Genomic DNA, 14,761 nt, shown 5'->3' with positions numbered 1-14,761 from the left:
TTGTTCAGTTAGCAATGAGAAATTTGCTACATTAAACCCACACATATGCACCAATTAGATCTCAGTCATAAATAACTATAACGCCTGATGTTTTCAAAAGCAAGCAATGAAACACTATTACGTTAAGGTCTATTTTCCACAAAACAACTGATTATAATTGCCAAGAGGGAGTGGAGAGAAGGAAAAGAGATGAGACTATGAAAAGTAAGGGAAGAGGAGAGTTGGAGGGGGCACTGTTTTCCTTGTCTAATAAGAACATAACTATTTTCATGCCAGGCTTTTCGTTAGCAATATTAAACCTTCTCTCTTTCATGTCCATATTTACTTTTAATTAGAAAGTAGGAATTGAAGAATAAGAAAATTCTCTGAATGAGAGTTATAAAAATAAAAGTTCTGGGTAATAATCTATATCAGGGTAATATTTGCTCTATGGCTGATTTCTTTTGAAGACTGATGCTTCTGAGTGTTCTCAGTAGCTAACAGAAATCTGAACCAGGATCAGAGCAATCTGGCCAAGACAGAATCTAGACAAGCTGGTGGGTCATGAATAGGATTTCCCCAGCATAATGGAAGAAGATTGTGCCTCCTCTATCACAAATGGGAGAAATATAGTGCAACCCTTTCCCTGTATAATTCAGTTAGGGTTCTACTAGATTTCTGACTGTTTTTGGACATGCTGATAGAAAAATGCATTATGGGGCACTGCTGCTATCTGTGGCTGACTAGATGTGGACCTTGCTACAGTTATGCAGTTTGCTACAACCAAGCTGGATTACGGTAATGAGCTAGATATAGAGCAGCCGTTGTCAAGCTCCTGAAAATTCCAAATGGTTCAGAACAGACCAGTCAACCGTTTTGGTGGGGTAGGTGCCTGCGCACCATGCTCCCAACTGGATACTAATACTGCTTCAGGTGTAGTTCGAGGTGCCAGTGACAATCTTCAAAGCCTGAAGTGTCCTGCTATGAGACATGAACTTTCTGGTGCTTGTGCTGGGAACACAGCCTTTAGAGAGCAGGGACAGAAAGTGTTCTTGGCTGACAAATTCCAACCATTGGAACTTGCTTCCTCTTAATTGTTTACCAGAGCCTTGGTTTGGCAAGCTTTACCTCTTGCTACAAGGCATTATTATTCAGTGAGCCTTATTGCCTCTTTTTTAAGTTATTGGATGTTTTAGATCAGATCACCCTTTTTTTAATCTCTATGAAGGTTGGGATGCTTCCCAGTTATTTTGATTTGTGCGTGTTTCAATACTATTGTAGAACATTAGGCACTTCTGCCATATATGTTCAGCTTTAAAGGTCTGGAGATGGTTGCTGAAGATTGAAAAAAGAAAGAAAATATTAAGTTTGCAAATACGGAGGTTAATTATTAAATCTTTGAAATGACTGAAATTATAACTGAAACACTTATATAAGGATTTATTTAACCCTATACGTTCAGAAAATGCTCATTTCAAACTGGTCTTCAAACCTTTTGCAAGAAAAAATACTTATGATTTGCTTTTCATCTCTCCTCAGACACCATGACAAGGAAAACTAAATGAAAAACATGATGTAGGCAGCTCAATCAGGAAGCTATGTAACAGACAATAGTAATCTGTGTATGTTATTCTCCCAAATGCCCAGTCAGAGGTCTCAGATGGCTAATGTGGTTGAAATGTGTAATTCAAAGCTACAAATAATATATTTATGAATCTGGACATGTTCAGTGCACTCTGGAAACGGCTGTGTAAAAAAGACAACACTATATCTGATTTCAGCTAAACAAGGTTTCAAACTAAATTATCTATTTCCTCTTGCAGAACTGGATGAAACAACACTGTAAGGCTCCCAGTAATCATTTTAAATGTAATTGTAGGATTAGATTCTAATGGTAATATGGGAATATTGCATTTGCATTGGCTTTCCAATGTGACAGTTTACCCATCTGTGCTCTACGATAGTCGAGAGATGAGATGAAGGCCTGGCATTGTACGGTCAGAGCTTTACATTTTCATAAACACCATAGGCCAAATCTTGAAATTGTGTCCCCAATCCTGCTAACACTTATGCCCTTTAAACAGATGGTGCTCTCCTATTGACTTCAATGGACTAATCCACACGCTTAAAGTTGTACAGGTGTATGCTCACTTGATTGGGGCCTTAGTTTGAACACAGGCAAGTATAATTAATTTATATCATAATATCCTTATCTACCCGTTTCATAGTTAAATAATATGCATTTCATGAACAGCTTCCAAAAAGCAAATACTTTTTTGTATGTCACACACACACACGCCCAACTACCCTTTTTGGCCAGCTCCAAACCTGTTTTCATATCTATAAATGCTTTTGCCTATTTACATTCAGACCATTTCTCTTATCATGCATTTGATTCAGGCTCCCTCTCCCCTTAATTTATATTTGCAACCAGATGTGATTGGAAACCGCGGCTTCACTGCTTCAAGAACCAAATGAAGGCTGGAAAAATCAGCTTCTATGTCCTAATGTGGAATGCTTTTATTTCATTTTTGCTGAATTGGCCTAGGTATAAGAACATTTTATCTGTTCTCTTTACCAGCATCATGAAACCTGAAGATCTGTTCTCCTTTCCTGAGACTGAACAGTTGTCCCTGTCCACTTGCTAGGCCCAGTCCTGCTACCATGAAAACCAATGGGAGCTTGGCCATCAACTCCCTTGGGAACAAGAGGAGGCCCATAAATGATATTACAGGACTCACCGTGGCTTAAAGGGGAGTCACCCATTTTGAGTTTGTACTATGCCACCTTTTAAACTGTGATGCCACTGTGAGAACCATGCTCAAGATCCTACCCAGGGAATCACCTTAAGCTGGATGTCAGTGTACCTGGTCCTCCTGACTAACACAGCTCACCACCTTTATGGAAACCACGTTCAAATTGATGCCCAGGGGAGAAGCATCAAGGCAATAAATGGGTCTCTTAAGTGGCTACATTTACTATGGTAAAACTGCATGGGTGATACTATGGCCATAACTTGTAACACAGAAGCTAAGAACCATCTCAATACTCACCGCTTTACACTCCAACGGCACGGCAAACATAGCCTATCTCACTTTCACAAAAAAAAGCACGCTGGACATTAGGGAAAAAATCCATATGCAATTTTCCTTTTGCAGTCCTCTCCCCAGAAGGAATTGCACACAGCAGAAGCTAGTCACATTGCTAAATGAATATTGGAGGTACTCAGATACCTCGGCGATGAACTTGTACAGAACAGAATAGCATACAGTCTTCCGGGCATTCCCAATAGTGAAACATAAAAGCCAGCAAAACAACATCTGAATTTAGCAAAAACTATACTTCCAGCTTGTATATCAGGCCCCAGAAGTGGATTCTTTAATATTTTGCATAAGTTACCATGGCAACAAAGGCCAACTTTTCGCTGAACACAGTTCCAAGTGTATATTAGTATCCTGTATTTAAATATGAGCTTTGGTGTAAAGGAATAATTTTGAACTGAATCACCTTTTCAATTGAACAATTTACTTATACTAGTCTCTTCCCCACCCCAAACTATGTATAACACAGAAATGCACACGTTAGAACGAGTGATCATTAGAATACCCAGGCCTGATCCTTCAAGCTCTCTGTGAACAGAACTCCTTTGAAATCAATGGGAATTCTGCATATGAAGGGGTTGTAGAATTGGACGCTTCATTTTTAATCCTGATATAGTCATTCTGAGTTGTACCAAATTTCTTTCTTCTATTCCATAAAAGTGGCAAAATAATGTAAGTGTTTAAAAGGTTTATTTATTACTTCAAACTTGCAGTAAGAATCTTAAGGGGAATTTTTGGAAATAATGATTCTGTGCTGAAGAGGGAGAAATGTAACCTATGGTCTCTAGTGGGAGTTTGCATCTTACACTACAGTTTAACAAAGATCCCAGTACCAAATCCTGAGATTTTAATTGAGGGGAAGCAGACTTATTTTTGTGCATTATGTAGGCGCCAGTTTATGAGCTGTCAGTTTGCATATAGGCAATAAAAAGCCCCTTGGCTAAATACAGACACTGAAATAAAGTGTCAGTTACAGTAATTCCATCCCATAAGTGTTCTTGCCCATGCAATGTAATGAAGAAAGATTATCTTAAGATAAGTTAAGTGCATTGAAAAGAAGCAAAAGAAGAAGGGGAGAAAAGAGATGGAGAAATACTAAGAAAGTACTAAGAATGCTGTGAGGCACCAAAACACCTAACTATATTTTAATTATGGCTTAAATATTAAGTGTTATTGGTATCATTTGTATCATTGTTATTGGTTTTCTATTTACCATATGTATGTTCTTTCACCAGTTACCAAACTATCAACTGCATCAGATGTGTAGAAATACAACGCATGTCGCAGGCAGAAGTGGCAACTGTTACTTTACAAAACGCAACATATTCCATCACTCAGAAAATTATGGAGAATGAATTAACAAAGCAAATCTAAGCACTGCAAGAGTATGAGAGATAATTACTTAAATGAACACTAAAAGACAAGAGGATCATGATCCTTTTTGAAGAGCAAATTACTGTTGTTTTCCAAATTAAAGACATCCTGGTGAGATGCTTAATGTATATGACACAATCAAGTTGATTTTATATTTAGTTGTTGATATCATATAAAAATTTCTATCAGAAATACTTCTCTGTCTACAGCAATTTCCATTTGGAGACCTCCAAGTGATGCAGAAACATAATATCTCTATGAATCTCTCTAAATTCTGCAAGTTACAACATGTGAAAGGACCCCTGAGCTCACATGGAGCTCCACTACCTCGATGGTGCACGCAAGTTGTCTACCCATATGTTTTGCCTTGCAAGATTGAGCCACTAGCCTCGCAGAATCCCCGTGAAGTGGGTATTTGTATCATCGTTTTACAGAGAAGGAAACTCAAGAACAAAGCAAGAGTGTCTAAGTTGACCCATACCTTATAAAAATCCCTCATTTCAAGGGACATCACTCACTTTACTCCCCAAGTTATCTACATTCCACACAAGTCTGTTACTGAAAGTGATTTAACATCAGAAATGAAGTATCACAAAACTGAGGTTGTAGAAAGAGTTACTGACACTAAAGAAACAAATCCTGCAGCATTTTAAGTTTCCTGCATGAATAATTTGTGTGTCCCCCTCATTCTGAGCCTTTATCACACACTGTATACCAAACTTGGGCATTGACAGATTGAGAGGTATGTGTTGTAGCACCGATTGATCTCAGCAGGAGTTGTGGATGCTTGGTACCTCTGAAAATCAGGCCCAAGGTCATAGATGGAGTCTGTGGCAAAGATGAGGACAGAACCCGGATTGCTTGATTTCCCACTTCTCATGCCTTAACTATAAAGCCTTACTTCCTCCTAAGATAAATACATGCAACTTCAAAACAACTTGATCTTATTATTTACTTTCTGTAAAAAAATGACAAGCTAACTAATCCTGCAGTATAATTCAGAGACACAAAACAACTGTCAAGCTATAGAGAGAACCTACCTTTAATAACTTCCTTATAGAATTAGAAATGTTACAGGTACTAAATTTTGACTGAGCTTAATTGAAGCTATGTACCTTTTCATGGTGAATTATTATTAATGAACCATTAGAATGATACCAGTAACTCAACTTCTAATTAAATTTAAATGATGGACTTTTGCACACACAAAAAAAGACAGACACTACCTTTGTCATGGAACTTTATTTACCCTTGCTAGCTAGAAGAAAGGTTTTGCTTACTTTCTCCCCCGACCACTTATGGGAAAGTTACTACAGTTACTAAAATCGTACTTAAATCTGTCTCTCAGACTGTGATGAAATCTTCTTTGGACAACTGTCATATCTAGATGGAGACAGCAGGTGGGATCCTCACCACTGTTCTGGCCCCCTTACAACAAGTAGAAGGACCACAGTGGCATAAAGCAGCTCTCGAAGCCCAAATTCCAGTTGGAGCAGAATTCTCTCAGCATACAAACTAAAGTGGATCACCACCCTTGCTGTCTTCCAAGGATCCACTTGCAAGCCCTGGCATAGGGAGCATGCCTTCATGCTGGAGTCAGCATGGGTGTGAAGTGCACAGCACTGTGGCCCATGGAGCAGCCTTAGACAGGCTCACAAGTTTCTCTTAAGTTATGATTGGGACCATTCCATCTCCCAGAACAGCCCATGATAAGGAGGTCACAAAGGTGGCTTAATGCTGCCTTAGCTGTCCCTCCCTCAGATCGCAAATTCTTCAATGCCCCCTGAGGAAGCTTAGCACAGAATCACAGAAGTTCACAATATGGTGTTTTAAAGGTATGTTCAAATTCTTGGTGGTTGGGAGCTTGTAGTGAAATATATATTTGCAGAGGGACTAGCACAAAGAGGCCTTGTTCCCAACTGGGGCCTTTGAGCATTAGTAGAATACAAAAAAAATGAAGCTCCAGTTTGTTATACATTCTCATAATCTTTGATTGCATAGCACCTACCTGAACATGTCTCCTAAGCCTTTGAGCATTCCTTTCTTTGCCTTAATTTTATCCTTCTCTTTATCACGGTCTTTCTTCTTGTCCTTTCCAGCCTTTTTTCTGTCCCCTTTATCTTGGTTTCCATTCATCTGCCTCTCCAATGAATGGGATGGCTGGTCACTTGCTGTGGACACAGATTCTCTGCCTGATCTTGAACTCTCCTCTGTGTCTTCCTCCACTGAAAGAGTAAGAAAAAAATATTGGCGGGACAGGAACAAATAAATAAAAGAGGTTTTTCAGCATATTGTGGAATATATTTTGGAGCAAGACATGTGCATAACAACCAAGTAACCATGTGACATTATGTTGTTAACTCTTGATTACTCATTCTGCGGGTTCCACATCTATGCTCTCCATGTCTATTTTTACCCTGTAACTTCTACTGGGAAGGGAATGAGGGTGTATATTCTGTGAGGCACACAGAACATTTGGAATAACAGTACTGATCAATAAACAGGGTTAGCCAATAGTGCTGCTAACTGGCTACTTGTGTTGGTGATGAGAGCTTTAGATATGCTTTAGATAAAAAGCAAGATTAGTGTTACATAGTTCATAACTTTTTAATAAAACTCATCAAAATATACAAGTTGTTTATATTATATCAATCTGGAATACACCACACTGCCTGCTCCCCTTAATAGCAGTCTCCAGTATCCCTTCTGTTTACTAATTTGTCCCAACTTGTACTTAGCTCAGACCCACTGCTTCCTTCCTCCCTGACCTGAAGAGCTCGCTGTAGCTTAAAAGCTTGTACCTTCCACCAACAGAAGTTGGCCCAATAAAAGAAATTATTTTATCTACCTTGTCTCTCTCATATCCTGGGATTACCACACTGCAAAAAAAGTCATTTAGGAGAGTTGACCTCTAATACAAGCCTTTAGCCTTTTTTTCTTCAGCAACAAAATATCACCATGAATTTGATGAAATAACTCATCTCCTTTAGCAGTTTATTTTAAAAAAGTTACAGTTTTACTCCTCAAAGAAGTTTCATTGGTTGAGGTGAAGACTCTAGAGAGGCAGGTTACGTCATCTGGAACAAGACCTTCTAAGTGTACATTATGAACTGTTTCAACCTGGACCCACAGAGAGACTATATATAATTTGGAACACATATTCCAGAAAGCCTGAAGAGAAAAGTGACAAAAAATATATAGTGGTAGCCATATTTCTAAATGATTCTCCACTCTAAAACTGGAAAAGCTTCCAGTGGTTCAGTGAAAATGAAACTCTCAGAGTTACAGAGACATTTTTTGGCTCACCATCATCATCAGCTGCTGAAGTATCTGAGACTTGCCTGAGCAGTGTTGTTGTTCTTCGGTAGGGCCACAATTGATGGATTTAGCCATCTGACTCAGGCAATACTTGTCCACTAAGCATTCTAGATCTCCTAGAATACCCCATCAATCCACCAGCCTTTGACAAATATATTCTGAAAGTAATATTTCAGGCCAGGCAAATGTGGGTATAGACATTTATTTCTAAACCACATCCATTATAATTTTGAATCCCAAGCAACTGAACACAAGTGAAATATCTAACTGCCTCATGCTCTTCTATTGCGGATGCCTGGAGTAAAGCAGCTAATCTACACTACAGCAGCTACAGCAACACAGCTACGGTGCTGCAGCTGTGCCTCTAAAGTCCTGTAGCGTAGATGCTTGTTACATGGACAGAAAGGGGTTTTCCATTGATGTAGGTAATCGACCTCTCCGAGAGGCAGTATTCAAGAGTCAATGAAAGAATTCTTCTTTCAATCTAGATGCAACTACAGTGGGGATTAGTTTGAGTTCACTACATTGCACAGGATGCAAATTTTTTTCACAGCCCTGAGCAACATAGCTAGGTTGACTTAAGTTTTAGGGGTTGGCCGGGCCTGACAAATTTTCCATTGCAGGTGCACTTCCAATATTCAGGCAATTGTAACCGAGAAGGTAAGACTGAAACCTTCTCAAATACGTCCACATTACTAGTATTAGTGCTTTTGAGGTCACTGTGTTTACTACCACAACTGGAACATAAGGATGTATTTAATTATTATAAAAAGTTTAGATCTGGACACAGAGGACCACATTTAAAAACAGTCTCCAATTTTGTGCATGCCAATTAGCACCTAGAATCCATTGCTGGTGCAAACAACATTTAGACATTTAACTATCTGATTGTGCCTGTAAATGAATACAAGCAGTACAAAATAAATTTAAAATCTGGTACACATTGAAGTCGTACATTTATTTACTTTACTTAGCTAGTATTTTAAAGATGAATGGATTTTGACCTAAGGCTGTTCATATTAAAAATAATCACACACTAAATTAATCCTGAGAATGTATCAAGGGTACTGTATTATGCTGAGTTGCTAAACAACTTGTCATAACAATGAATCCCCCTTTACTATTTATTTTGCGTATTCTATAGAGATAATATTGCTTCCTTTCATTGCTGCTCTACAATAAATATTTTTCTATCAAGCTTCCACAGTAGTTTGCCTGCAATTAACTTCTGAGTCTGCACCATAGCCTCTTCTACCTAATGAACTAAGATGCATCTTCCCCCCCGTGACACACTAGAATAAGCAGATTTCCAGGTTTTTAAAAAGACATGACATGAAGAAAGTTGTTTCCCTTTTGTGCAGCACAGTGATTCTACAATTAAGATATACCTAATTACTAGTGTTTAGAACAGATGCAAATGTTGTCCAATTAAAATTCAAGTCCATGCTACAAATGAAACATCTGATTTTTGTTATATTGCAGTAATGATGTTAGGTGGCTGGAAAATATACAAGAGATTTTTCCCCCATTTAGGCCATTGAAGGCAAAAATGAACTTGGGATATGCTTCAAGCATCAATTCAAGCTGAAGACCAAAGTCATCCTTCACAAACCACACTGTATTAAAGAGAACTACAAAAAGGTATTGTGAAGCTATTCCCCTAATTAGGCCATAAAATTGAAAAGATGCACATGAGAAATTGAAACTATTTAATGTGAAGCTGTTTCATAACTGAGCTCCTAGACCGCTTATTGTGATATTTAATATGACTGTAGGTTCTAGCAATTAAGACTCAACAAAGATTAGAAAGCTTTGCCAGTTTCTCCAGATTCAAATGACTTGTTCTCAGACAACACACCAGAGAGAGAAATTTTGCTTCTAGTCAGCTATTCCAAGTATTAAAAAACAAGCACAATGATTCTTATAATCTAAACACCCACAACATTCTGTTGTTATTATCTCATTATAGCCATTACAAGCCATAAGTATCCTCCTCAAAACTCTTAAAATGTTTTCACAGAATCGGACATTTCCAGATGGTATTCATACTATTTTTAACAGTTTGAATAACATATTGTTTCAAGGAGAGCAATTATATTTAAAAGGCGGTTCGGTCCTTTATCACATACAGTATCTCCATATTTTTAGAGCTCTTTCATGAGATGATCAAATGTTAAAGAGTCCTTCATAAATGCAATCCAGTGCTATTGTTTTGCCAACCCAAAGGACGGGACGGAAGAAACATTCCTACTTCTAAAACATTTGGAAAAGAAACAGGAAAAATTTCAAGCAAGACAAATTAATACAACCTCAGGGGCAACAGCAAATTGACTACCAACATCTTGAATGGATTTTAGGAGACAAAGGAGCATTTTTAATTCTAAACAATTATAAAATACTTAAATATGATTTAAAAACTAGTTATGAGAGTACCTGATTGCTAAATGGACCTATTTCTATTCAGGACTGTCCAAACTTTGCCCAACTGAAGAGGTCATTTGGCAACATCCATGGAACCTGAGGCCATAGACAATTTGCATAAAATGGAGCAGACTGCTGATGCTCTCTGCTTTAACATGTATGCACAGCCCTCAGAGAAAGGTCCCAGTAAATGACATTGCTTCCACTCTGTTCTAAGTGTAGTATGGCTGTCTAGGATTTGTAGATTTCACTGGCCACATCGCCATCGTGAATATAAGGGAAGCCACAGGCTGCACAGTATAACTCCGTGGTTTGAACTCACTATACTGCCATGGTACTACCAGTTCCTGTATCACTTATGAATACACAATATTTATAACATAGGTGAAGCTCTACCAATCTGATATACTATTTTGTATGTTTTACATGACACTAAGAATCAAAAGAGTAAGAGTATGCCCAGTCCTGTATAGGCACACAAGGGATAGAGGTGGCTTAAGGTGCCTTTCCTTATTGAGTCATTGTGTATGGATTGGGCCCAATGCTACATGAACATAAGAACACCCCACATCTATCAGTGCAAGACTCCTCAAATTGGGTGGGAAGAGGTTAGGGACATAGCCTTGCTTCTTCTCCACATCAGCCAGCAGGCCTGACCTTGTACGGGGTGAGTTTGTGGGAGGGAAGCATCCACTGCATCCTTCCAAAAGGTGGCCATGCATCTCCATACTACCCCTAATGAGAGCAAGTGAACCGGCTCAAAATGTCTTCTAGTAAACTGGCATGTTTACAGTCACTTAGAAAGTGTTCAGTGATAACCCTTTTGTTATGCCCTTTTTAAAGATTCCTGTTTTGGTCAAATGAGGTTAAACCATTTGAAACTAATTCCCACTGAACACGGGATATCTGATGTCTGACAACAGGAAATCACTGTCAGTTGGTTCGCACAAAACAAAGCCTTTTAGAAAAAACATGGTCTCATGTCCCAAAAGACCTTAGGCATGTACTTCAGAAGAATGATCAAGATCGTTTTACACATTCTCTCATTCTTACTCACCCATTGGTTAACAGTAGATTGACAGCTAGCAGCACAAGACTGGTATTTAGCCTTGTTGCTGCATGAAATTGCTAGACATGGTGGGGAGGGGAGGCAGAATTAATTCTATCTGTAGCTATTTTGGGGAATACTGACTCTGGCAAAATGACCTCATTTTAAGTCATAGAATATTTTTAGGAACAAAGTAAGGAAAATGAGTGATCTTGTACATGAGTATAACTGCAAGACCAAATTATTTAATTAAGCATAGACTTTCTCAAACTGAAAACAAATAAAAAAAAAAATAAGGGCAGAGAGTGAAAGTTCACTTTCCAAACCCTTTTCGTTAATATTCAGCCTAATGATTTTATTACTTCATTCTTCCCTAAATCTTCTTCATTCATAAACTTCTTCTAAATGGAATCTGGTTGATTTAAAAAAATCTTCTGAAGGATGACAAGCGAAAATAGTACAACAAGAAGGTTAAAATTTCAATAATTTTAATACAACCCCTATTAGAATAATTTACCATTCATACTATTTGCATTCAGCATGGACTGTCATTTTACCAGCCCATTCTTACATAGTTCAATAATGATAAGGTTAGCTTTGAAGTGGTTCTTTTATGTTAATGACACATTCTCCACATGTTGGGTCACACTTGGGGTTAAAGAACTGGAAATGTAAATTAATGCCCATTAGGGTGGGTAATAGCTGATCATTAACTTCAGAATTTTATTAGATCTGCCAGCCTCACTCATTCTAATTAAAGAACAGTGGTAATTTTTTTCCCCAACACATCATTAATGTACTCTTCCATACTGACATTTTTCAACTTGAATTCAACTTTTTTCTTTTTTGGTTAAACTTTTTAATTTAACAAATTCAAATATAGTCTTAGCGAAACTTTTCATACTAAATAATTAAAACAAACATGCTCATTTTAATCTCATTTTCTTGCTCTAGAAAGAAGAAGTAACTTCCAAGTGTTACAATCTGTGAATACATATGCAGGACACAAGCACTTATAAAGCCTAATCTAACAATGTAGAGAAATCTAAATGATAATTTTAAGTCTTAAAATAAAATGTTTTGTTTTTTATTTGACCCCTTTTATAGTTATGAATCTGTTTTTAATCCTTCAAAGAAAATTAAATAACAATAACGTTCTTAGCATACAGCAAAATAGGATACTTACAGGTCTCCATGCCTTCATCATCATCATCTGCAACTGGTTTATCATATGATTTGTCAATTGCAGCTCTGAAGCTCTCATTGCAACCTCGTCCTCGGATTATCCGTGGGCGCGGACGATGGAAGGGAATGTCACCATTCAAAGTCACCTCAGCAACAGCCGTCTGTAAACTTTCTAATGAGCTGGATTTCTTCAGACCTAATGAAGGACCCACATCTCTTGTTGGGGAACCTTAGTGGTTAAAAAAAAATTGTTAATTAGGATTAGTACAAAGGATTGCATACTTGATCCTTCACATTTATAGTGAAGTCTGTGAGGATATACTTAACATTATTCCCATCATCTCTGTAATCTGTAGGGATTTCATGTTGGTTTGAACAATGAATGAGTACGTCATGTCTTAGTCAATGACATCTTACATTTTCAGCATAACATCTAGAGAAAATATCTTGCCTGCTAATTTCAAGTGGCTTTTTCAACTGAATTTTAAAGACTTGCATCAAAACATTACAGTACACTAATTTTATAATGAAATGCATCTGAATAATCTAAGTGGACCTGATGGGACAAGTTCACATATTCATTGAAAAGGTCTGAAGTACGGATCCAATTACTCAGGTAATACTTGACATCACCTGAAAAAGAACTGCAATTCTGGGATATAAAAGTTTGAGGGTGATGGTGGGACTCAGAACCATCTGAGACCTTTTCCTATCAGTTAAACTTGAATCTTTTTAAAGGTGTGGATAAGAAATGAATTATATGATAAAGGACTTTCTTTCCCACCTCTCTTCACAGATTTCCTCCCTATGCTTGTGGACCAGATGCCTGACCTTTTATAATGAGGCAACCACACCTATGATCCAAGTCGTCTCACTTCTCACAAGGTGGCATCATAATGTTCAAAATAGCAGAGTCAGGCTGGAAGAGCTGTCACTGAGACTTTTACCAAAGGAAACAGGGATAGGAAGAGGGATGAACAGGAACAAACTTTGTCAGAAGTTCAGAAGCTCCATCAGGAATATATGGTAGTTTGGTCTATGTGGACAGAAGTGCAGGAAAACGGGGGAGAAATAATGAAACAGAATGGGAAGTCATCTGTGGTTACGTAGGGTTTGCTGTTATGGGTAGCCTAATAGGTGAGACCTTGGGTCAGTCTCTAGTTTTATTATTTGAAGGTGGTGATAAAATAACAGTAAAAACCTCAAAAGGCTTGACTGATAGCTCATACGTGGGGGTTCACAGAATCATCGTATCTACAGATGGAAGGCATACTGTACATTTATTGGTGTTCTGGCCAGCATACCTTTAAAGGTGTCAAGTGATCACACTTCCAGTGCTTTGTTTGGGAGACCACTACACAGGCTAATAGCTCTTATTATCAGAAAGATTTTCCTTAACTTTTCTTAGTTCCTCATACTAACTGCGAGGTAGTCCTCATTTTATGATAGTAAATAATTCCACTTCGTCATTGGTGTTCACACTCTTCACATTTTTTCAGCTATTATCATCTCCTCATTTAGTTGTCGCTTTGCCAAGCTATATGTATGTAACTCTTTTCAACTTCATAAATAAAATAATGTAGTCCTCCACCTGCCAACCCTTTTCACTGGTTTTCCCTGAACTTTCTCCCATTTTTGATTATCTTTCTGGTAATAAGATGTGTATAACTGAATATATTATTCTAATAATAATATCATCATACCTAGCTTTTATACAGAGCTTTTTGTTAGCTGATCTCAAAGTGCTTTAACAAAGAAAATCAGTAACTCCATTTTACAGAATGAGATAATGAGACACAGAGGGACAAAGTGACTTGCCCTCTGTCACTCAGCTGGGCAGTGAAGAGCCAGGAATAGAACATAGCTCTCCTGAGTCCCAGTTCAGTGCTCTATCCACTAGGACACCTTGCCTCCCACAAGCATGTATTATTCATACCAGAGCCATGAAGAATGATACTGTCATAAAGTGTTTATATTAGAAAGGTGCCCAGCAGGCCCCAATCTGGATTTGGGCCTCATTGTGCTAGGTATCATTCAAAGAAAAGTAGACAACAGTCCAACCCACCTTCCTAGGACTATTATATGAAAGTAAATGTCTTAAATTTGAACTAAATATATTTAAATCTAAACCAGAAATTGTAATACCACTGACCCCAAGCATAAGCTAATGCAGCATTTCCCAACCAGCCTACCTAGGGGGTGTGCAAACGACTGGGAATGCAGAACAGTGGCAATGCAAAATTTCCCTATTCTACTCGCTAACATGGGAGAGTTGAAGAGGGGTGGTAGTTGAGTTTATTCCTAACTGGAGACTTAGCTCTCAAAAGTCTGAGAA

At 38.0% G+C, this 14,761-nt stretch overlaps 1 protein-coding gene across 14 annotated transcripts in view; it reads right to left on the bottom strand.

The window, feature by feature from the left end:
- PARD3 (par-3 family cell polarity regulator) overlaps positions 1–14,761 on the bottom strand; it is a 658,319-nt gene that overhangs the window by 175,618 nt on the left and 467,940 nt on the right. For all 14 annotated transcript variants that reach the window (XM_034760104.1, XM_034760102.1, XM_034760103.1 and 11 more), the window contains 2 exons: positions 12,428–12,655; positions 6,463–6,679 (listed from right to left, as the gene is read on the bottom strand). In XM_034760104.1, the coding sequence (XP_034615995.1) occupies positions 6,463–6,679; positions 12,428–12,655 (445 nt within the window). The remainder of the gene's footprint in view (positions 1–6,462; positions 6,680–12,427; positions 12,656–14,761) is intronic.

Source organism: Trachemys scripta, chromosome 2, assembly GCF_013100865.1.
Source record: "Trachemys scripta elegans isolate TJP31775 chromosome 2, CAS_Tse_1.0, whole genome shotgun sequence".
NCBI lineage: Eukaryota > Metazoa > Chordata > Testudines > Emydidae > Trachemys > Trachemys scripta.
The sequence above is the reverse complement of the archived record's forward strand: the minus strand, read 5'-3'. Positions and strand labels throughout refer to the sequence as shown.